We start from the raw sequence: 24,126 nt of genomic DNA, 5'->3' as shown, positions 1-24,126 counted from the left end.
AAAGAAAAAGAAGAGCATTTCCATGGTTAAGCTCACCTAATGATGAATTAGATTGCACATGCACGTATAACTTTACCACGTGTATAATGCATATATGCTATCTTACTCGTGTGGCCAGAGGAAACCTCTCTTCAATGCTAAAATCACCAGTACATGTTAAAAGAGAAATGCTCAATTTCCACAAGTTGAGTGCGAGGTCCACCATGGTATTTATATAGCATCCGACCCATCTAGTTAGTCCTGCTATAAAAATCACGTGGAACTCTTAGGTAGACTGTACTATAGAAAATAATGAACAACCACACAAAAACCTCTAAGTTTATATGGGTCCTATATAATGGTTGGATCAACTTTATTTTTTTTGGAACATTTCATTTTCATTGCCGATTGTAATAGTACCATGGTGAAAAAGTGTTATGGCATCCAAATATCATAGGGGTGGGTCCCACACGGTAACTGATTGGACGCACAGCTATGTTAAAACTAACTGACCAACTAGACTCAGATTTGAATGGGTCCAGCATAATACATATGGACCCCACCATGACCTAGTCAAAAACAGGTCCGAAAGACGAGACCCAAACCTAGCCCATTTCTTAATTGGTCCAAAAGATGGGAGCTAGACCATTGACAACCCATGCCATGTAACTCATCTGGTGAGCCATCCTGTACAATTCCATTGGGAAACGGATTAGGCAGTGAGGCCTCACCTTCTCAGCAGTAGTGAGGTGGTGAGATTTGATTGGTGAGGATGTAGATGGGCCTAGTATGTGCTTAACCAAAAAATGAGTACGGCATTGGTGGATCCTGACTATGGGGCCCATTGTGATGTATTTGTCTTATATCTAGGTCGTTCATCTATTTTGCCTGCTTGTTTTAAGCATGATCTCAAAAATTAAATAGATCTAAATCTCCAGTGGCCCACACCATGAGAAACAATAATGAATGAACTCCCACCACTTGAGTGCTATAAAAGTTTTCGATCAATTTGATATTTGTGTGATCCATTTATACCGGTTTACGTGATCTTATCAACATCTTGGATGAAAAATAAACATTATAGTAGCCCCCCAGCAAGTTTTTAACAGTGGGCATTCAATTACTAATCTTTTCTAGTATGGTTCACTTGAGATTTGGATTGCTTCATTTTTGGGATCATGTCTTTAAATAAGTTGGCAAAATAGATAATTAAATAAAATGAGAGTAAATGAGCCTATAAATAAAATCCTCTTTTAAGAAAGGATTTCAACCTAAATAGGATGAAATGTCTTTTTTAACTCTCTTAGACACTCAACGCAAGCAAGCAAATGTGTCACCGTGTGCATGTCTATTGTACACGTGGCATGCTAATGATATTTTGAAACAATTCAATTATCAGCTATATCATTAAAATTGTGTCAATAGAATAATCTAAACCGTCCAAAGGTTGGTCATGTAAATGAATGATTAAAAAAATAAGTAACTTGCTTATTTGTAACCCACAATAAGTTTAAAAGATGGGAGCTAGCCCATTTCTTAATTGGTCCAAAAGATGGGAGCTAGACCATTGACAACCCATGCCATGTAACTCATCTGGTGAGCCATCCTGTACAATTCCATTGGGACACGGATTAGGCAGTGAGGCCTCACCTTCTCAGCAGTAGTGAGCTGGTGAGATTTGATTGGTGAGGATGTAGATGGGCCAAGTATGTACTTAACCAAAAAATGAGTATGGTATCGGAGGATCCTGACTATGGGGCCCATTGTGATGTATTTGTCTTATATCTAGGTTGTTCATCCATTTTTCCTACTTATTTTAAGCATCATCTCAAAAATTAAATAGATCTAAATCTCTTGTGGCCCACACCACGAGAAACAATAATGAATGAACTCCCACCACTTGAGTGCTGTAAAAGTTTTCTATCAATTTGATATTTGTCTGATCCATTTATACCGGTTTATGTGGTCTTATCAACTAATTGGATGGAAAATAAATATTATAGTTGCCCCTTAATAAGCTTTTAACAGTGGGCATTCAATTACTACTCTTTTGTAGTATGGTTCATCTGAGATTTGGATTGCTTCACTTTTGGAATCATGTCTTTAAATAAGTTAGCAAAATAGATAATTAATTAAAATGAGAGTAAATGAGCCTATAAATAAAATCCTCTTTTTAAGAAAGGATTTCAACCTAAATAGGATGAAATGTCTCTTTTAACTCTCTTGGAAACTAGCGCAAGCAAGCAAATGTGTCACCGTGCACATGTCTATTGTACACGTGGCATGCTAATGATACTCAGAAACAATTTAATTATCAGCTATATCATTAAAATTGTGTCAATAGAATAATCTAAACCGTCTAAAAGTTGGTCATGTAAATGAATGATTAAAAAATAAGTAACTTGCCCCCCCCCCCCCCCCTTTAAACTATATAAATTTCTTCTTTTTATTAAATATTGTATATATAAACTAATTTAACATGTTAAATTTGATTTAGGTTATTATATATGTTTTTGTGAATATATTAAAAAAAAAATCTAATCCATTCGAATTCCTCTCACATACTTAGACGCACAATTCCTTGTAGTAAGTTCGTACATTGTAAATATTGGTGGGGCCCATTGTGATGTTTTTGAGAAATCAACCCGTTTATCCGTTTTGCAATCTCATTTTAAGAGATACAATTAAAAATGAGTTGGATCCAAGACTCAAGTGAGCCACATGAGAGGAAACAATGGAACAACGTTGAAATATTTACATGGCCATGGATGGTTTTTTATTTTTATTTATCAAGCTAAGATTTCTTATTTTCAATTCATCCTCATGGGAATAACCTTATAAAGGGTTTGGATGACATATAAACATCTAGGTGAATCCCAGAAAGTTTTCAATGGCAAATATTTCTTTCCTCAACTTTTCCTCTAGTGAGACCCAATTCAATATTGAATCCTGCTCAAATTTTGCCGCATATGATAAAATAATCTCATAAAACAAATAGATTAAATGAATTTCTCACCACCATCAATCAACACCCCCACCTAAATTTAGCACAAGAACTTCCTACAAAAGTTCGTGAAAAATAGTGTACCATGTACTTCCATCAACACACAATATTTGAATTTCAAATACATTTAATTTACTCCCATCTAAATACAATTAAGTAAGTTATTAACTATTAATTCATTTGCGTCCAATTTTATATGTGCACTTTAAAAAAAATAATCCCAGCTAATTCCTTCAACATACCGTTCCACCTATCAGATCTCGGTTCTACCTGCCAAATCTCAACAGGTAGCCACACCACCACCGGTCGACCACCTATCAAAAGTTCATGAACAGTGTAGATGTTAGCCACGTGTACGGGAACACTGGGGCACAGCTTCGGTGTGGATCCCTGACTGTGGGGCTAAATTTGATACACGTGTCTTACATCTACACCGTCCACATGTTTTTCCCTATCATTGTATAGCAGGAGACAAAAAATTTCAGCATATCCAAATCTCAAGTCGACCGCACCACATGAAAAAATGGTGATTGTTATTAAAAATTTTATGAGGGCCACAAAAGTTTTAGATCAAGCTGATATTTGTGTGGTCCGTTCATCCAGGTCTTTATAACTTTATCAACAGGTTAGATGGTGAATAAATATTCCAGTGGCCCCACATATTTTTTAACGGTGGTCATTTAATCACCCGTGTTTCCTGTATCGTGGCCCACCTGAGATTTGGATCTGTTGCATTTTTTATTTCATGTCCTAAAATGAGCTGAAGAAATGGATGGATGGCGTGGGTGTAAGATACATACATCGAGGTGGGGGTAACAGTCAATCCATCAAGGTGGGACTCACAGTCCAATCTACCAAACTCAAGGAGCGTAACGCGCACGCAATCCATCGTGCACTCGATCCGGCGGACGCGGATTGCTTCCTATCCCCGGCAGGGGTTCTGTGGGGCCCACAGTGATGTAAGTGTTTTATCCACGCCGTTAATCACTTTTATCATACCAATTTATAGTGTGATTTTAAAAATGAGGCAGATACACAGCTCCAATGGACCACACCAAAGGAAGCTGCAGTGATAATGACAACCACCGTTGAAACCTTTCTAGGGGCCACTGTGATTTTTTTTTACCATCCAACCTATTAATAAGGTCATGTAGACGTGGATGAAGTGAAAACACAAATATAAGCTTATCAGAAACTTCTCCAGCTCCCAAGAACTTTTTCATGGTGGAAGATTAATACCCACTTTGTGGTTCAATTAAGATTTGAGCCTAACACAATTTTTTTTTTATTATACTTTAAAATTATATGATAAACACGATGAATGGCGTGGATAAAACACTTACATCATGTTGGTCCCTCGGAGCCCCGCCCGGACGGATTACCGTAATCCGGGCGGGGGTAATCCGCGTCCCGATCCGCTTATAATGCCATGCTTAACGCTTACGTTTCAATAATAACAGCTTGTAATATCTATGGAGTTCGTTTTGCCTCCGTTCGGACGCGGATCGGTACCACCCCGCCCGTCGGACAGGGTCTCTGAGGGGTCACCGTAATCCAGAGATTTTATCCAGACCGTGAATCAATTTTTTCATATAATTTTGTAGTATAATCCCAAAAATGAGACTGATCCAAGCCTCAAGTGGACCACACAGAGGGGATTAATAATTTACCGTTAAAAACCTTGGGGGCCACAGAAGTTTTATTCAAGCTGATATTTGTGTTTTCCCTTCATTCGACGTCTATGTGACCTCTTGAACAGGTTGAATGGATATTAACCATCACGGTGGGCCCTAAAAAGATTTCAACAGTCATGTCATCATCACCGCTGCTTCCTTTTGGTGTGGTCTATTTTAGTTTTTAATATACTTCATATTTGGGCTTATACTCAGATTGACGTGGAAAAATGGTTGGACTGTGTGGATAAAACTCATAAATCACGGTGGCCATTCAGAGACCCTCTCCGTTCTTACCCAGAGACGGGTGGGGTATAGTACCCAATCCGCGCCCTTCCGTCCCGACTCAGGACCCAGCATCCGTCACCCACTGGGGCCCACAGCTGAATGGCTTGATAATCAGAACCGTTCATGTTTTGGACTCCATGACATACACGCCACCAAATTCACCTTACACTGAACCGAATGTCGTGGCCATCATATATATATATATATATATATATAAATGAAAAGAAAATTTTCAATGGCTCAGCTCAACACAAAAAATGAAAGGTCAGGATCATCTCCAAAGCTCACCTGTGGGATTTGAACGCTTTAAATCAGGGAAATATCTCTGCATGTGGACCCCAGTGAGTGCGGAATCCTCCGTCGCAACAGAGGCAAAGCTAACACGTCTGTTTCAGCTTGTACAACTGGGCCCAGTATTCAGTGATCCAAACCATTGATTTTGTATTTTTATCACACGCACTCACACCACAACGGGTGCTTGAACTCATGATCTCGCGTTGTGATCCAAACCACTGATTTGATGGACGGTTAGAAGACTACCACCAATTGTCCACATTCAACGTGCAAGTGTGGCCCACCTCACGAATTGTCCGGACTGATTTCCACCCTAGAAAACGTGCAAAATCTACCAGTCTGATTTCTACCTGATGTGTGGTCCGGCCCGCTTACGTGTGCAACCATGCAATCTGCACAGCAGCACATGTGCCAGCATGCAATTTCTAATAATAGTAAAAATGCTCCAATGAAGTATTATTAGATGTTTTTATTATTTTTAAGAAACTTAGCCTTCGAAATAAATTTTTTAATTCAAATCATTTCTATTTGAATTCTGAGTTTCGAATTTTTAATATAAATAATGTAATAAAGCAATCTAAGATTATTATGCAATAAAATTATTTAAAATTTTCCACTTATTTCTTATGAATTCAAAATTTTAATTACAAAGGAAGATGATCTTCTTTCCATATTCTCTAAATAGGATACCTAACGCCTTACCTACAGCAGCCAATATGGACTTGGTATCCATTGCTTATGACTGGGATTACAGGGATGTCCAATCTCATCAGCTCTCCCACCTTTCATCTTTTAAGTGTCAGTGTCAACCCAACAAAATACTCTCGGCCCAAACCTGTTAACGCATACCTTACTCCTGCTCTTAGTACACGTCATTAATGGTCGAGAACGATCACACGTGTTCAAATCAGCAGGTGTGGATATGCGTGTTTCAAGTTGGCACGTGTGAAAAGAAAAACCTCCGACATCCCACTAGCGCGCGGGCGCGGATTGGGTACTACACCACCAGGACCTAGCTAGAGAAGGGTGGTGCTGTCAAGGTTCTGTGAGGTCCTCTCTTACATAGGTGTTTTATCTAAGCCGTTCATCCATTTTGAAAGATCATTTTAGTGACAGAGTACAAAAAAGGAGATAGATAGAAGGCTCGATTGAACCACACTACAAGAAGCAGGGGTGACAGTGATCATCGCTGTTGGAACCTTTCCAGGGCCCACCGTGATGTCTATTTACAATCCAAACTGTTCATAAGGTCACATATACTCGGATGAAGGAAAAAAAATTATATCAGCTTGATTCAAAACTTCTGCTGGCCACAAGATGTTTTCAGCGGTAGGAGTTCAATCCCCACTGTTTCCTGTGGTATGGTCCATATGAGCATTTGATCTAACTGATTTTTGGGATAACGACCTAAATTGATTTTTAAAAATATATGGACGGTGTAGATAAAACACATACATGAAAATGGGCCCCACAGAGCAATCGACAGGACTGTCCGTCTCTAGCTAGGTCCTGGGGAGGGTAGTACCCAATCCGCGCCACTCGCGCGCAACTCCGCCTGGTTAATTGCATTTGATACTCCCGACATTACTTTTTCTTCCGAGAGAGAGAGAGAGAGATTATAAGATTCAACGGATCCCTTCTTCTTCTCTCTCCCCAAAATAGCTTCTTCCCAAAACCCTAAAAAACCCAACATCTGAAAACGTCTCTCTTTTCTCATGTCTTCGAATCTTCTTCATCTCTTCGTCCTTTGGCTTCTGTTAAGATTCGAAGCTTCTTATTCTTCATCTGACGGCATCGAGATTGCGAGGAAGCCGTTGCGTTCGATCCTACGAGCGATCAACGTCCCAGATCTCGTGGAAGCTGCCGTCGACCTGAACTCCACGAATTTTGATCAGGTCCTCAAAGAATCCCCGGCTTCATTCGCCATAGTCGAATTCTTCGCCCACTGGTGAGTTTGCTGAATTCTTCTCTCTAATGAGTTGTGTGACCTTAGATGCGGGGCCCCACCTCTCTGTGATCGTGCAGTTCATCCGGTGGGCCCGTTTAGATGATCTTAGTCGTCTAGTTCATAGGCTGAATAATGGACCGTTTAGCCAAAGGTCCGCACTCGGCAGGCGACAGGCGAGAATCGATGTTGTTGCTACAGGTTCTCAATGGAGGAGATGCTTGGTATTGTATCTTTTTTGTGATGGGGTAAAACAGATGACCGGCATGGATTGCATGTAGGTAGGCTTGGTATGTACAGATTCTGGCTGAGAAAACAAAAATACTTTTGGCTTGGCTCAGTAACAGTCCTAATGGGACCCACATTTTCGTGATTGTGGTTGTTCCTCTGTGGTCCACTAGATGAAAATCCTGGATGACTGAAATGTGGGCCCTGCTTGTGTAGCCCCGAACCAGTCAAAACTGAGTTTGTCCTTCAATGGAGAGGGATTGGAATTCTGCTGGCAGAGTGATGGTCCACTTGCATGCACTCAGATATTGGGGTCCACAATAAACTATCCAGAAATTGTATGCATGTTAGTCAATCAGGTTAACCACTTAAGAAAAAAAAACGTTTATCACTTTAAATGAGTCATGAACCGAAATTTATAATGAAATAATGTCTGGGTGATCAATGGACTTCTAATGTTTTAGTTAGACTAAAACGAAGTATATGGATTGCAATATCAATATGAGTGGAAATGAGTAATTAGTTAAGATTGCTGATCAAGAAGTTTCCCCAAACAACCACTTCTGATATCTTGGGTCAATAATTTATGAGAGTAGAGAGATTGAGAAGGATGTTGCCCGAAGAATTCAATCTGAGTGGAAGAAATGGAGATGCGACGCTAGAGTTTTATGTGATCCTCATGTACCACTCAAATTGAAAGGGAAACAATATTGGATGGCTATAATACTAGCATGCTTTATAGGATAGAGTGTTGGGCAGTTAAGGAACAACAAGTTCATAGGTTGAATGCACCTGAAACGAGGATGTTAAAATTACAGCTGTCAATGGGCCGGGCCCGGGGTAGGTCTCGGCCCGGATTTTGAACTGTTTCCGACTGGGCCGTTGGGCCAGCCCTATTCAAGATTCTAATTTTTTAGGCTCGAGCCCTGCCCATTGACACCCTTAGTTAAAATGGATGAGTAGTAAGACGAGGAATGATAGAATTCTAAATGAATGCATTCGAGAGAACTTAGGAGTAGTACCAATAGGCAATAGGGTGAGGGAAAGTAGACTTCTATGGTTTGAGTCATGTGTAACGGAGGCTAAGAACTAATTTGGTTAGAATGAGTGACTTGGTACAAGTTGAAGGCTATAAAAGGGCAAGGGGAATGCCTAAAAGGATGTGGGTGGAGGTAATAGGAGAAGACTTGATGATCTATGGTCTTACTAAAGGTATGGCCTTCGATAGAGTGGAATGAAAGAATAGGATTCATGTAGCTGACCCCAATTAATTTGATAAGGCTTAGAAGATGATGATGATGATCAATTGACATCTAATTGACAATTCCAATGAAAATTGTCAAGGGTCCAATTTTAACCAACAATTGTCCATTAATCAAAGGATGGGATAGTCTAATCACTCTGGCTTTGGGGTTATCACCTATCTATAGTGGATCCCATGGTTTGGATAGTTCGATGTGAGTTACATGCATGCCACTTGGTACGGATTTTGAGTGCATGTGAATAAACCATCAAACTCTTACAGAGCATCAAATCATTTATTTATTCCATTTTCATCTTATTTAGAATTTTATATTTTTCTTGATATTTTTATTTTATGATTGTTAGGGTTTAGTTTGCTTAGTTGTTAAGTTGAGCTACTATATTGTTGTATTATTGTGAGGACCACTAGTGAAGAGACAAGTGAGTTTCCAATTATTGTAGGCTTGCATCAAGGGTGTACACTGAGCCAGTACTTTTTTGCATTGGTTGTGAACGAGGTAATGAGGCATTTGCAAGAAGAGATCCCATGGTGTATGTTGTTTGCAAATGACATAGTTTTGATTGACAAGACGTGGGAGGGTGTAATACAAAGCTAGATTTGTGGAGAAGTGCTTTAGAACCTAAAGGATTTAAAATTAGTCGGACTAAAATATATGGAAGACAATTTTAGTAACAATAGTCATGGAAATGAGAATTTGGTTAAGATTGCTGACCAAGAAGCTTCCTAAAATGACCACTTTTGATATCTTCAGTCAATAATTCATGAGAGTGGAGAGATTGAGAAGGATGTTGCCTGTAGAATTCAAGCTGGTGGAAGAAATGGAGACATGCCTCTGGAGTTTTATGTGATCGTTATATACCAATGAAACCGAATGGGAGATTTTATAGGATAGCTATAAGACCACCATGCTTTATGGGACAAAATGTTGGGTAATTAAGGAATGACATGTTCATAGGATGAGTGTGGCTGAAATGAGGATGTTGAAATGAATGAGTACAAAGACGAGGGAGGATAGAATCAGAAATCGAGGAACTTAGGAGTGAGTGAGTAGCACTGCTGTTATTTGATGGGGAAAGTGGGCATATATGGTTTGGTCATGTCATGTGCAATAGAGGCCAAGAATTGTGCCAGTTAGAAGAAGTGACTTGGTGCAAGTTGAAGGCTCTGAAAGTGCTAGGGAAGGCCCAAAAGGATGTGGGTGGAGATAGTGAGAAAAGACGTGATGACCTATGGTCTAACTGAAGTTATGACCCTTGATTGAGTGGAATAACAGAAAATGGTTCATGTAGCCGACCCCAATTAGATGTTATTGTGGGGAATCTTCATATAAAGCATTACAAGGCTTGAGTTTGGGGCTTGATCAGAGGATTGAACAATATTTCGTGTTTTTCTTTCTTTATTTCTCTTTAAATTCAGGATTATAGGTCAACAATCAATAACTGTTTCCATAATATGTGCTGTCATGTATCAGGGTTGGAGTGAATTGTGAGATTTTTTTTAGTTGGGTTTTTTCCAAGGAGGATTACTTTTAAAAATATTCTGAACAGATTTTGGAGAGGATCATAGGTCGAGTTTACGAGAAAGTAACGGGCTTTCAAAATTTTATAACTTTTCTTATCAGGAGTAATTGATACATACAACCCATTGCATGCGAACTTCAAATGCAACTGAGCTCATGCACCAATCAGTCATGTGTGTTGGTTCACATGCAACCCAGCTCATGTACCAATTTGTCATGCGTATTGGACACCCAACACTGCTTAAGGCGGGCCTCTTCATGAACACTTGCGCAAAAGTCAAGTTGGTCTACACTCCACTCATCAGGTGGGTCACCCTGTAGGAAACCATTGAATGGTTTGATTCAGACCTAACAATTGCATGATTCAATGTACATGTGTGGCTCGCACGATAAGTGGCCCTGCCTGATTTTTTCTCTGGGTGATCTTCATATGATGTTACCCAATTTATCATGGCTCAGAATCTCCAATGCCCTTCACGTGACACATTGGCAGTCGAGCTGAGCTGCATGTGAAGTTCACATGCAGTGGGTTGTAGGTGATTGTTTTTGTTTGATGAGTGTCTCATATTGATTATTGCTCATTCATAGGCATTCACATCCCCCACTCTGCTTCTATATGCCATTGGTCGTATGCTGTTTGAAGCGTTGATACTATCCTATTCTTTTGTTGGGTTTGCAGGTGTCCTGCCTGTCGAAATTATAAGGTACATCCTCTGTATCATTGTAACGATTAGCTTCGTTTTTTTCTTCTTCTTTTGAACAGTGTAATGATTAGCTCCTAATGCATTCGGTTTTCTAATGCTTTTCGCTTGAGTGACAATTATGCAGCCTCATTATGAAAAGGTCGCCAGGCTTTTCAATGGACCTGATGCAGTGCATCCTGGGCTTATACTCATGACAAGAGTAGATTGTGCATTGGAGGTATGTTGGTTTTAGTTTCAGACTGAAAATATGATTTTATCAAGAGCCATTATTAATGGATTTATAAGTTAAAAATCATTTTGAGAACAATAATGTCTGTTTTTTGTTTTCAAGTTGGCTGGTAACTTTTCTTTTATTTTCTTTTTGCCCTCTTCTACCTGACCATTAATTTTTTTTTAAAAAAAAATGAAGGAAGAAGACAGAAGGAAAAAAGAGTTTTATGCTGACAAATGATTTGTTAAGGATTACTGTATAGTTCTAATTGTGTGTAGGAACCCTTTTTTTTTTTTTCATTCGAATTTTATTGAAGGAGATGTATACATCAAGACAAATGGAATGAATTCCAATACATAGAGAGGGAAACAAACTATTGTTTCTGTGATATGCTTAACAAGATCCATTCATTAGTCATAGATTGTAATTGGTTCGGGTGACATGATCATGACTTCTGCTCATCTGTAATTATATGTGAGTCAGCTGATAGTTCATCATGTCTTCTTCCTCTATCCCTATTGTTGGTTATTCTTTGTTTGTTTCTCTGTCAAGTGAATGTATTGTCTTTTCAGCTGGCCAGATTATAGAGAATTCTCTTTCCAGTGTCTGTCATTATCTGTCCATGATGTTTCAAATTCTCACGACATTCCCACCAATGATACATTTGTGTTACATCAAACTCTCAAGCGTCTTTTGTGTTTAAATAAATTCTCATGGGCCAGTTTAGGGTATTTGACTGTGAAAAGCTGCAGGTTGAGAATAAAGTGGGTATGGCTGAGTTTTCATATGGAGGAATGTAAAAATGTCTTGATACCCAGTACTTTAGCCATAAGATTTGGGAGATAGAAATAGCTCTTATGACCATATTAGATAAGCTATTGAAGAACAATCATCATCATCTAATTCTAAACCTTATCCCGACCAGTGTTTTAAGTATCGACGATATCGGCCGAGTATCGACGATATCGGCCGATATATCCCACGATATATCTTGTATCCCACCTGTGCGATATGAAACATACAAGTAATGGGATATATCCCACATGTTCGATCCGGTGAGCATTTTATTTTATTTTCCGATCCTTTAAAAAAAAAAAAAAACAAAAAAAAAACAAAAATTCCCTATAAATCATGTTAAATTAGTGTCAAATTGTTACAAATCCATGTCTTTTCATGTTTTGAATGAGAAACAATGGATTGGGAGCTTCGATTTTTAGATTTTGAGGAGATTGGTCGAGTTGCAAAAAATTGAAAAAAAATTAAAAATTTCCAATTTCTCGCAAATCGGTTGCAATCTTTGTGTCCAAACATAAAATCAAACACGTATGTAACCTGATTTAGTGATTCTTCTTTTGCTTTTGAATGTATTGCTTGTGTTTCCATATGTTTTCTTGCATTTATAAATTATATGAATAGACTTTGAATATACTTGCATCAATTCAGTTAGATAGTGCACAAATTAGGACACCATACAAAGAAAACCTATTATGTGCATTGGTTTTTTGTAATATTTTGATTTATAAGTTTGTATTAATGTCTTTTTCAACAATCACTGAAGTTTCATTGAAAAATTCAACCAATTTCCCAATGTTTTCCCATGTTTCCAACAATAGTGATGCATTACACAATACAACCGGTATATTCCATGTGATAACCGATATGTGTCCGTATCCCAAGGGTGCGATACGTAACGCGATATCAATATTTTGAACATTGATCCTGATTAATGGAGGTTGGCTGAGTTATTGAAGAATAATGATCAACCTAATTCATAATCGTCATCATAACATAGAGGAGTGTTTAAACACATGAACATTTCTCTTTGGAAAAATTGGCTGTGGAGATTTGGGGAGAGGGGGGCAGCCTTTGAAAAAGAGTGCTAGCCTATAAATATGGGGTGGATGGAGGGGTTGGTTTACAATCATCTCAGTACAGGGCCTTTGTGTTGAAAGTAGTGTTTGGGTTGAAAATTGATTCAGATGGAGGATAGGCCCCATGTTCCTCAGTTATTCAAAATGGTGAAAGGAGTTTACATCTCTCAAGATGGGGGATTTCTTTCATCCTTAGGGATGGTTCTTGCATTTGTTCTTGGGAGGAAAGGCCCTTTAATATTGCTTTCCCTTGATCATTTAGAGCGGCTAGAGAAACAGTTCATATCTCTCAAACTGTGTCTGAAGAGGAAGAGGATTGCGTCCGAACCTAGCCTGGATAATAAGCCGTCCGACTAGGGCTCCTATGGGGCCCACCATGATGTATCTGTTTATCTACGCCGTCCATCCATTTTCTCAGATCATTGTAAGGTATGAGCCCAAAAAATGAGGTAGATCCAATGCTCAAGTGGACCACACTAGAGATGACTCTTGCATTTAATGCAACCCAAGCTCACTATTTGGTGTGGTCCACTTGAGCGTTAGATCAGCCTTATTTTTGGGCTCATACCTTAAAATGATATGAGAAAATGGATAGATGGCGTGGATAAACAGGTACATCACAGTGGGCCCCACAGGAGCCTTGGTAGGACGGCTTATTGTCTGGGCGGAGTTCGGACGCAATCCGCTTCCGTGTGAAGAAGGTGGCTGGGTGTATGGGCCCCTCTCTTTCATTTTTGCCCACATCTCAATCTTCCTAACATGTAGTTGAGCAAGCCCCAATCTACATGATCATGAGTCTTTTCAATATCCAACTTGCAAATTATTCATTTCTTTCCTTTTTCTATGCTTCGAATCCAAGCATTCATGAGCTGTGAGGGCACTTCCCGCCACAAACACACTTTGATTAAACATACTTGGTTAAACCTTAAATTAGAAAAAAACCCCACCACCATCATCATAGGGCTTTCCCAGCTATTTGGGGTTGGCTCTACGAATGACTGCCAACTTAATTATATTGGAATGTGTCAATGTCTCTGATTAACTGAAACTGGGAAAAACATGTGCTGAAGCTTGTGTAAATATCAAGATCCCAATTGGTTTTTGCTTCATTTTTAGTTTATTGGTTTCCATATTTATTGCCTAAATTTGTTGTACGTCTGTGGATGTTATTTTCGAGTTCATTTTCTCACCGTAAACATTTTTTTTAACAGTATTCTCACCTCAAACATTATAAGGTTACCTGGATTTTATTTTATTTTTTTGTCATTTTTAGCATTATTTTCTGGAAAACTGGTGTAGGAGCGGAATTGTGTTCCCATTAAAATGTATGTGGTGTGTGTGTGTGTGTTCATGGAATTTATGTTCGTTCATGGCCCACTTCCAAGGTTTTCTCTTATTTTTCTTTTACATTGTAAATATGTTAATAATGCTTGGCATTACTCCTTTCTTCTCTATGTAAATTAATGCATGCCACTTCTCCCTCTGTTATGATGAGGTAATTGATTACATTTACTGGGAAGTAATGTTTGGTGATTAGTCCCTCTACTCTTTGCATGTGTGGCAGCACAGATAAATAAAAAGCTTTGTGATAGATTTTCAGTTGGCCATTATCCTATGCTGCTTTGGGGTTATCCTCCTAAGTTTGCGTCTGGTGGATGGGAACCTAAACAAGATGAGAGTGAAATACAGTCCATTGATGATGGGCGGACGGCTGATCGCTTGCTTAATTGGATCAATAAACGAATGGGCAGGCATGTTCTTTACAATTTTCTCTTCTTTATTTTATTTTATTTTATTTTAATCCTTTCATCCTTTCTTTCCCTTTTCCCCATATTGAATCATTATGGACCGAAGATTTGCATTTCATCATTGAGAGAAAACTATATAATGCTTCTGTGGTAGTGAAGTAACCATTTTGCATCATACAAGCTCCACATGTGAAAGAAATCCATTCAACTCGTTGAACAGCTGAAATCTGTACTCTTTTTAATCGTGAGTATTTCTGTTTCTGGAAGTTGCATAAGTATGTCTAGTGGTGACGTTATTGATAAAAACAAGTGTCCAGTTGTGCCACTGGATCATGGAAAATTATTTGATTATGGAAGCGAACCATGTGTTGCTTTGGAACTGCTAGTGTGATGACAAAACTCTCATCTTCATTGTTCTGAAATAGCTCAAGTAAACTTTATGATAACATCATACTGGCTTTAAAATGTTGTAATCCAGCTCCTAAGTTCTACATGTAGTAGTTGATTAATCATCGACTTTGTGATAAGGAGATGTAGTCAAGATTGATAGGCAACACAAAACAAGAAAGGCACTGATTAATTATTGATTACTCTCTCGTATTATCATTTACCTTTTGACTAGTCTCTCTGTAAACTTAGTGGTTTCTTTTGAAACACAAGCAATTATAAGATCCTGGAGCTGAGGATATGCCCATATGCTCAGTTGTTATTTTGTGCAAGTGGGGCAGGTGGTTCTGTGATCTAAACCTTTGGTCTATGGGCCCCACAGACGACCACAAGAATCTTCTCAATAAGACAATGCTAATCTTTCAGTTTGCTGCTTACAGACGGAATGTTAAGATGAGACTTGAGAGATACAGAAACATTGAACATGCATTGGAAAGAAGCGTAAAGTTGGTGTGGTGGCTGGGGCAATGTTGTCAAATTGCATATGCGATTGCATGCCATCAACATATGTTCTTCACATATGCGATCCTTTTTTTTTAGAAAAATTTAAAAAAAGGGGAAAAATTGAAAAAAGTAATAAAAATTTTGGGAAATTTTGCCTAATTAGTCAAAGTGATTGGATAACTTATTTTACATATTTCATTGTAATTTGAGTGTTTCATTAAGTTATATAGTTGATTACTAATATTATATTTGCATAAAATTTAACAAAACAATTTATAATCTACATTTAGAGAGAATTAATTATTAAAAACTTCGAACATAAAGAAAAAGATGAGTAAAAGAGAGAGAGAGAGAGAGAGAGAGAGAGAGAGAGAGAGAGAGAGAGAGATTGATTTTAAGCTTTAGAGTAGAGAATAGTGAAAATAGGGGGGATTCGAGTGCCAATTTATAGGCAAAATTGACTGAAATTGCAAAAAATAATAATAAAATGAAAAAAGTCCCGTTGGGCAATATGCAATTGCATACGCAGTATGCGATCAGCGATCGCATAATCATCGAATAATAAAGTATGCCATGGCATACTTGCCATGCGATCTCTTCATATATATGCGCATATCCGATCGCATTTGACAACATTGGGCCAGGGTAAAGATAAAATAATGGTGGCTAGGGTCTTCCAGTCTGGGAGATTTTCAAGGTGTGGTCCATCCCCAGGTGAAACCCAACAGATCAATGTTCTAGGTCATTCAAGTGTGGGCACCTTTGTACAAACTGAAAACCTGACTATGTTGTGCATATCCTCGGCTCATGAATCGTATAATCCCTCGACATAAATAGTAGTGTTTTTTTTTTTTTTTTTTTTTGCAATTTATATGGGTTTTGGGTTATGAAACTTACCAGCAATATCTGTACTTGTCAACGTGTATGCCATATGTGATGAAATGTTACCATTACCTTCAATTCGATCATGGCATGGCACAAACTTTTGATACGTGTATTGTTTTACAGGGAATTCAACTTGGAGGACGAGAAATATGAGAATAAACAGCTGCTTCTTCCAAATGCTTCAGACCCTGGCCAGGTCTTTCAGAGAGGAACACTGTGACTTGTTCAAAAAATATATTTTTGTACTCTCTTTCACAATTTTACTTCAGTGTTTTTGAAGTCCTTTTATTTTGCTTCAGTTATAATACCACATTAGTAGTGTGCATAGTCAAGAATATGACATAATGCTTTGTGTTGCATGGATGGTGAAAGATTGCTCGAGCTGTATATGATGTCGAAGAAGCAACGGCTAAGGCCTTTGACATCATCTTGGAACACAAGGTAGGGCTTATTTACACTGGTCAGATTAGAGAGCTTTGCTAAGCCCACACACACCTCTACATGGGAGATGTGTGACCCTGGCATGCGTGCAGGTTACATGATCCGTGCACCAGGTGTCCCCACTGATATATGCCTCACTAAAAGAAATCGGGCCAGTCAACTCATGTGGAACACTTGTTTGAAAACAGTAGTTGGCTGGAAAAAAGTCAACAGCCAGGATTCAGTGCACATGTCGCCTGACCAGTTTACCAGCCTTGTGTCAGGACATCTGTTTATGGCTCAAATGTGCCACACATGTGCAAGGTTGGCATGTGTGTCCACATCTAAGCTCCATGTGGATTTAGCAAAATTCCAGGTCTAAATATTATGTGCTAAGAACTTATCCCCTCCCCTCCCCCCCCCCCCCCCCCCTCTTCTTTCTCTCTGTATTTATTTGCAGATGATCAAGTCGGAGACTCGAGCCCCGCTTATAAGGTTCTTCCAACTCTTGGTGGCTCATCACCCTTCTAAAAGGTAGGGTGGCAATTCTCATTGTGTAACTTTGATCTGTGCAAGGGCTGCTTCCTTCTCTACTTACACTAGATTTTGCATGTTAGGTGTCGAAAAGGTAGTGCAGAAATATTAGTGAACTTCAATTATCTGTGGCCATCAGATCTTTGGTCAGCGGGTAGGCAAGATGCTGTTATTTCTCATGAGAGGGATGCACTTAAGAGTTTCCGGATATGCGGAAAAGAAGTTCCTCATGGATTTTGGGTGGGTACTGCAACATGTTTGACCTTATTTGAACTCTAACTGAATAGACTATTGTATGAATGTATTATGGCTTGGCAGGGTAACTTGTTTCACTGATATTTAACCAAGTCCTTTTAAGTCACCAAAAAAAAAAAAGGACGAGAAAGTGTCTGGTGCTTAATGCTCATACCTAAGTTCATTATCAAGTGGTTAGTCTTGGTACATACGTCATGTGGTGGACATGTATGAGATCTAGACTGTTCATTTGTTGAGCGCTACCGGCTACCATAAATTGGTGCGCGCGCGTAAGATCATGCTCATCAAGTAATCCTATCCACTGGTTGTATTTTGTGAGGATTATAATTGGGTTAAAAAAATCCAAGAGATGGTCATTATTCTATAGGCAAAATTCTTCCCATGGTCTGCCGTAATGGCCATTATGGGGCCGTAAAGGCCATCGCATAATGGTAACGGTGGCATCTGTTACATGTTGTGGGGTTGTAACAGCTGCAACGGCTGTTACGGAAAAAAAAAAATGACTCGTAACGGTCATTACAGAAAAAATGAATTGTAACAGCCGTTATGGAAAAAATGACTCGTAATGGCCATTACAGCCCCCACAACAGCCTGTTATGCCCCTTGTAAAAGCCATAACGGCCTTGTAAGGGTCCATTATAGGGCCGATACAGATTTTTCGGGCCTTTTACAATTATTTTTTTAAAAAAAAAAAAGAAAAAAAGAAAGAAGAGAGAGACCATAATAGCCGTTACAGGGGCCGTAATTGCCGTTACAGCCTGAATCGTAAAGATAATGGTGGCGGCTGTTAAGGCCACCATTACTGTTATGGAATACCTTGATTCTTCCATCGATAGATCAGATCATCTGACCAGTGTATCTTTGTCATATGGCCCATCCACAATAAGGTCCAATAGAAAGGGCTGCCAATGGGCTGAGCCTGGTGTTGGCTACAGGCACAAATTTTGAACTGTTCAGGTTGGTCCTGTCAGGCCGGCCTTTTTGATTTTGGTTGGTGAGGCCCCAGCCTATTTGCAGCCTTACTAATTGGTGAATGATCCACGTCTTGTACTCAAGTGGACATGTACCAAGATTGAATTCTTGATAACAGCCTTATATATTAGTGATTTAACACTGGACCCTTTTCTGGAAAATCAACTCGTTAGAAAACATCAGAAAAGTCAGGCCTCTTTCACCATCTATCACTCCCCTCTTTTAGGGGCATTGATGATTCGTGTTCCACTACTGTCATTGTTTTCTCCTATAGGCTGATTTTCCTACTACCTTTACATACTCTTGAACTTTGACCTAAACAAAATTTTCATCCTTGCTACAAGTGGAATTAGTTGTAGCTTATCTTTTTCTTTATGTGTTTCGAACTGTACTTCAATTTACTTGAACTGCATGTCAATTTATGTTAGCTCATTCTTGTTAATACAACTTATTAGATATCTCTTAAGAGGTCATTTGGATTCATGAAATATGTTTTGGATCTTTAGTAAGGAATGGAAATCTTGATAATGGAAAAAAAAAAATCCATAAAATGTTGGAGAGATTTGCTAAGCCCACGTGTGTACAAGGGGGTTCATGTGCACACCACTACATGTGCTAGTGTTGCCGACAGCCGACAGGTGGAACATCTAACCCATCCATCGGGTGGGTCTGACTGTGTTGAAGTTCTCACCTAAAAGTAAATCATGTCCATTCAGCAAGTGGGCCACAATTTTAGAAACAGTTAATTGGGTAAGAAAACTTCAGCCAAGTTTTTTCAGCCATGCATGTCTTGTAAACTTTGGCCCATGTGACCTGATGAATGGACTGACGTGATTTTGGATGAGAGCATCTACATAGTGGTATATTTCTTATGAATGGATTTGATCTTGTACCAATGTGTCATGTCGGCATGTGGCATGTAGATGAGCCGCCTTGTACAAGCTTGTGGGCTTAGCAAAGCTCAATCTTGGAATTTGCATTCTTTCCAAGACCTTGGTATATGCTATTCGATGGATTTTTTTTGCTCTTCTCACCCTAGCTCTCATTCTCCTTCCCTGCGAACGCTCCCTTCGGCATAGCTCTTATTGGAATCAATCCCCTTCCCACGCCCCTCTTCCTCATCGACTCATAGGTAATTTCTACCTTTAAAAAATGCTTTTAAATAAAAATAATAATTAAAAAAAAAAAAAAAAAACATAAGGAGAGAAGATGAGGATTCTCACAGCTGGTACATCTACATTGGCCTTACTGTTGGCCAACTGTCTGGCGATGTAGCTGCCAGGCATGGGCATGGTGGCCATGGCAGCCACCATCATAATAAAGTAGAGAAGAAAGGGGCGATCCCTTTTAATTTTTAATTTTTGGTCTTTGCAAAGGGGCTGATACCTTTGGTGTTTTGAAGGAGCATCAAATCTGTCCAAAACCCCAAGTAGGCCGTGGCCAATGTGGCACAGGCAAAGTGGGCCATGGGTAGCCTCAGACAGTCCTCTGCTTCTCTCATCCTCATGTGGGAGCCTGCTTATGGTCCCTTCTTGGTGCATAGCAGTCCATTTGAGAAATGGTCCACTTCAATCAATCTGGTCCACCCTGTTGATGTGTGCGAAATCCACTGTGGAACCCACCACGAGTGGTCTAAGCCTTTTGATTATCATTCATTGATCATGTGTGGATCCTAGATACCATATCCAATGGTCCACAAGACTTTCCCCAAAAAGAGGCTCTTATGGTATATACGATTCGTCTGATTTTCTTGGCGAGTGATATTTGTGGCAGGGCCCACATTTTACATGGATTGGAGTTACTACATATATGTAATACACTACAGGAAAGATGGGTCTTTATGTTAATTTCACATAGAGGGGCGCCCATATTTTGGCCCACTCGATGAGATGGCTAGTGCAATAGGCCATGTTGGAAGGATGTTGCCACCATCAATCAGGTGGATCATGCACGTGTTGAACATTTGCCATTTGTGATAAATTCCAAGTATTTATCTGTACACCATTATTATGAATTCATGGAATTATTTGGTTGCCATCTGACCTGAGTCTCTTTTTTTCTCCCCTTGAATTCTCCTTTCAGAGGTAAACACCATGTAATTAAAATTCCAGCATATTTTATCTTCCATGCATGTAAACACCCATTATTATGTATGTCATTGGAACTCAGAGCGTCACCATATGCTTTTTCATGAGAGCCATTTCTGATTGTTCTCAGTTGCATTATGTTGCAGATATTTTGCCGCGGAAGCAAAAACGACACCAGGGGATTCAGGTATAGTCTATACCCTCTCTTTCCTTTTATGAATGCCATGTTTGAGATATGACATGGTATGTTTTAAACAAAAACTGAAAGGGTATCATCGGGACAATGTTATGATATTACTGTGACAATTATGGGGATTTTTTGGTGATATTTTGAAAACGTTGGGATATTATTAGAATCTCTGAAAATACTAGCAGATCTCTGCACGTACAAAATATCAGATATGTTTGCCACCATGCTGAGAGGTGCTTTCTTGTCTACATACAACACTACAGACATCACATTTATTTTGGCCGATAACCAATTAGCAGATCTATGGCTGAACAATGCTGTTTTGAAATCATATGCACTTCCTGGGTACACTCCGGGAATACCATAGATAGGGCATAGGGATGGCAATGGATCAAGTGGCCCAGCCATGTTGCCAGGGCCTGAGCCCCTAAACTTGGACTGAGGGCCCAGGCTGGGCTTGAAATCTAGGCCCGGCCTGGGCCAGTGATGGATAGTCCAGTTTAGCCATTCGCCTGTCTGTAAACTTTATCTATTTGGGGAACTGTTCGATACCTGTATATGATGCTTGATATGCAGATGCTTAAAATGCCATGTGGCATTTATTAGATTGGTGTAGACTATCATTGCTTGATATGCAGATGCTTTATCTACATGCTTGATAAGCGCGGACACTCATTTTAAGCATCTGCATTTATTAGCTCAACCAATCTGATTTTGGATGGTAAGTAAGAAACAGTCATCAGAACATGAATATTATGATTGTTCGCAATCATTCTGTACAATTGTGGTACATGATTCATTGATCCAAACCATTGACCTTATGGGACCCACTCACCAACTTCAGGTTGGAATGGGTTGAAGCTCTTCTAGATTTTAAGATCCTGCTCATCCATTCTCTAGTCCATCTTCTGGATCTTTGTTGTGTTTTTCTTATAAACTTCTATTTGTAGGCATTGATTGGAGAACTAGGAACCTTGTCTGAGATATTTGTGGGGAAACCCTGTCCACAGTTCGCAGACCAGATCAGCGGTCTGGAATATTGAACGATGGGCTCCATAATATTCACATTCTAATGCATCATCAGGACCAGACAATTCCCCTCGTAAAAGAAGAGAACATCAGATGGATTTATTTAAAATGCATTGATCAACTTTTGCAAGATAGAACCTGATGGTGTTAATGTTGGCTTAGATTTTTTTTTTTTTTTTTTTGCCCCTTCTTTTCTCTTGCAGCTGTGGCTTGTGGGTTCTATTACACTCACTCTCAGTAAGGGTAGAGGATGGGGAGAGTGATCCAGCATTTACAGCTACATGTGAATTCATCCACAACTTCTTCATCTGTGAGGAATGCCGGCGACATTTTTATGAGATGTGTTCAAGGTAAAAGCATAATGGAAGTACGCAGAACCTTCATTTCTCAAACACCCCTCTAATGTTCTTGCTTTGGAACTTCCAATTGCAGCATTTCTGCCCCATTAAACACTACACGGGATTTTGCCCTGTGGTTGTGGAGTGCACACAACAAAGTCAATGAGAGGCTAATGGAAGAAGAAGCTTCTTTAGGAACTAGTGACCCGATATACCCAAAAATGATATGGCCACCAAGGCAGCTCTGCCCGTCATGTTATCTCTCTCCAAGTGTGAAACTCAACGGCACGATTCGAGTCGATTGGAACAAAGATGAAGTCTTCAAGTTCTTGGTTGGGTATTACGGAAAGATGCTTGTGTCGGCGTCTAAGGGTCTTGTGGACACTGGGACCGATTCATCGGCGGCTGACAATATGGTGGTTTCAACAAGTGGGCTTTCTTCGTCAGTACCTTTTGGTGCAGCATTGGCCATTGGTCTAGCCTGCTGTGCATTTGGGGTACTTGCTTGCCTATGGAGGTCACAGCAGAAGAATCGGAAGTACTTATACCAACTACACTCTTTAAAGAACACATGATTAGTAGGAGGGTAATCATCGTTTATGGGCTTGTTAGGAGAACCCGTTTAGTAGTTTGGTGAGGAATTATAGGCTCCTGCTGACGAATGTTTAGTTTGGTGATGTGCTGGACTCCATAGGTGATGCCCATGGTTGGGAGATCTAAACTGTTTATTTGATGGTATTTATTATGGCCCACAAATAGATAGTGAATATAAAAGAGTTTAATATTCGACATTCAATGGAGAAGGGCCAAGTTTGATAGGTAAGGATCTTCTGATAAGAAAGGATCCTGGGCAACAATCCCTATCCGTGGAATTCTGTCCATCAACAAACAATACATTCACTGACAGGCTGGGCCCAAAGTGCGTCATTGTGAGGTATGGGTTGCTCGAATGTTTGTTGACAAATTGATTTGGCACTCTTCTAACATTTCAGGCCGAGGAGTCGTCGGAGTGGAGATCTCCCCAAGAGCAAACTAGGTGTTGCCATTAACTAAGGTGCACAGCTTGAGTTTTACTGGTGGTCAGTTGAAATGCATGTTTCAATCTGCCCGAGGTTTATTTTATTTTATTTTATCTATATATCTTTTTGTCTGTCATTTGATATTAATTGTGAAAAAGAAGAAGAAGGGGGGGGGGGGCCCAGAACTTAATTTGTCATGTCTGGCGTTCAAAATCTTTCATATGATTTGTACATTGCTGCTTTGGTTTAATGAAAATCACTGGTTCTTACAATGTTGATCTTATAGTCAGCGATGCCACAAGATGCGAGTCTCACTGATGTCTAAACCAGACCCAAAAATCACTAGGAGGACGCAATGGTTTGGCTGGGTTCATGCCTGGCTCTGGATTGGTCCATCTTTTACACGGGCTTGAAACACTGGCCCATTTACTAATCAGGCCCGGGCTCAGCCTCAGCCCTGAATGTCGGACCCTATCCTGGCCAATGACTGGTGGGCCTGTTTGTCGCCTAGCCCAAGAAATCACCTTTTTTTTGGTTCCCCAGATTTCCCTCACGTTGCAATTCCTTGGTGATCCAATTACAACGTCTACTGGATTGATGTTTTTTTTTTTTTTTTCCACCCACACACTCATGCAGTCACACCCCCACACACTCACACATGCACACCCCACACTCTTGCGCATTTGCACCACAAGGGATGCTCGAACATCTGCTGGATTTGCGTTTCTGTTCCTTGGAAGTGCAGTTTAGGCGACTGTCTTAAAAATCAGGACAGGAT

At 39.6% G+C, this 24,126-nt stretch overlaps 1 protein-coding gene across 3 annotated transcripts in view; it reads left to right on the top strand.

The window, feature by feature from the left end:
- Positions 1-23,620, top strand: part of LOC131237704 (sulfhydryl oxidase 2-like) — a 98,205-nt gene extending 74,585 nt beyond the window's left edge. The window contains exons 1-12 of one of the 3 annotated variants that reach the window (XM_058235616.1): positions 6,819-7,186; positions 10,874-10,898; positions 11,023-11,115; positions 14,550-14,731; positions 16,628-16,700; positions 16,877-16,945; positions 17,385-17,458; positions 17,542-17,698; positions 20,919-20,959; positions 22,195-22,341; positions 22,424-22,915; positions 23,322-23,620. In XM_058235616.1, coding sequence (XP_058091599.1) covers positions 6,954-7,186; positions 10,874-10,898; positions 11,023-11,115; positions 14,550-14,731; positions 16,628-16,700; positions 16,877-16,945; positions 17,385-17,458; positions 17,542-17,698; positions 20,919-20,959; positions 22,195-22,341; positions 22,424-22,904 — 1,575 coding nt within the window. In that variant the 5' untranslated portion in view covers positions 6,819-6,953 and the 3' untranslated portion in view covers positions 22,905-22,915; positions 23,322-23,620. Of the gene's footprint in view, positions 1-6,818; positions 7,187-10,873; positions 10,899-11,022; positions 11,116-14,549; positions 14,732-16,627; positions 16,701-16,876; positions 16,946-17,384; positions 17,459-17,541; positions 17,699-20,918; positions 20,960-22,194; positions 22,342-22,423; positions 22,916-23,321 lie in introns of those variants that run through there. The other 2 variants (XM_058235614.1, XM_058235615.1) reach the window with 2 other exon arrangements.
- The last annotated feature ends 506 nt before the right edge of the window (positions 23,621-24,126 follow it).

The sequence above is a fragment of the Magnolia sinica genome, chromosome 2 (genome assembly GCF_029962835.1).
Source record: "Magnolia sinica isolate HGM2019 chromosome 2, MsV1, whole genome shotgun sequence".
NCBI classification, from domain to species: domain Eukaryota; kingdom Viridiplantae; phylum Streptophyta; class Magnoliopsida; order Magnoliales; family Magnoliaceae; genus Magnolia; species Magnolia sinica.
The sequence above is the reverse complement of the archived record's forward strand: the minus strand, read 5'-3'. Positions and strand labels throughout refer to the sequence as shown.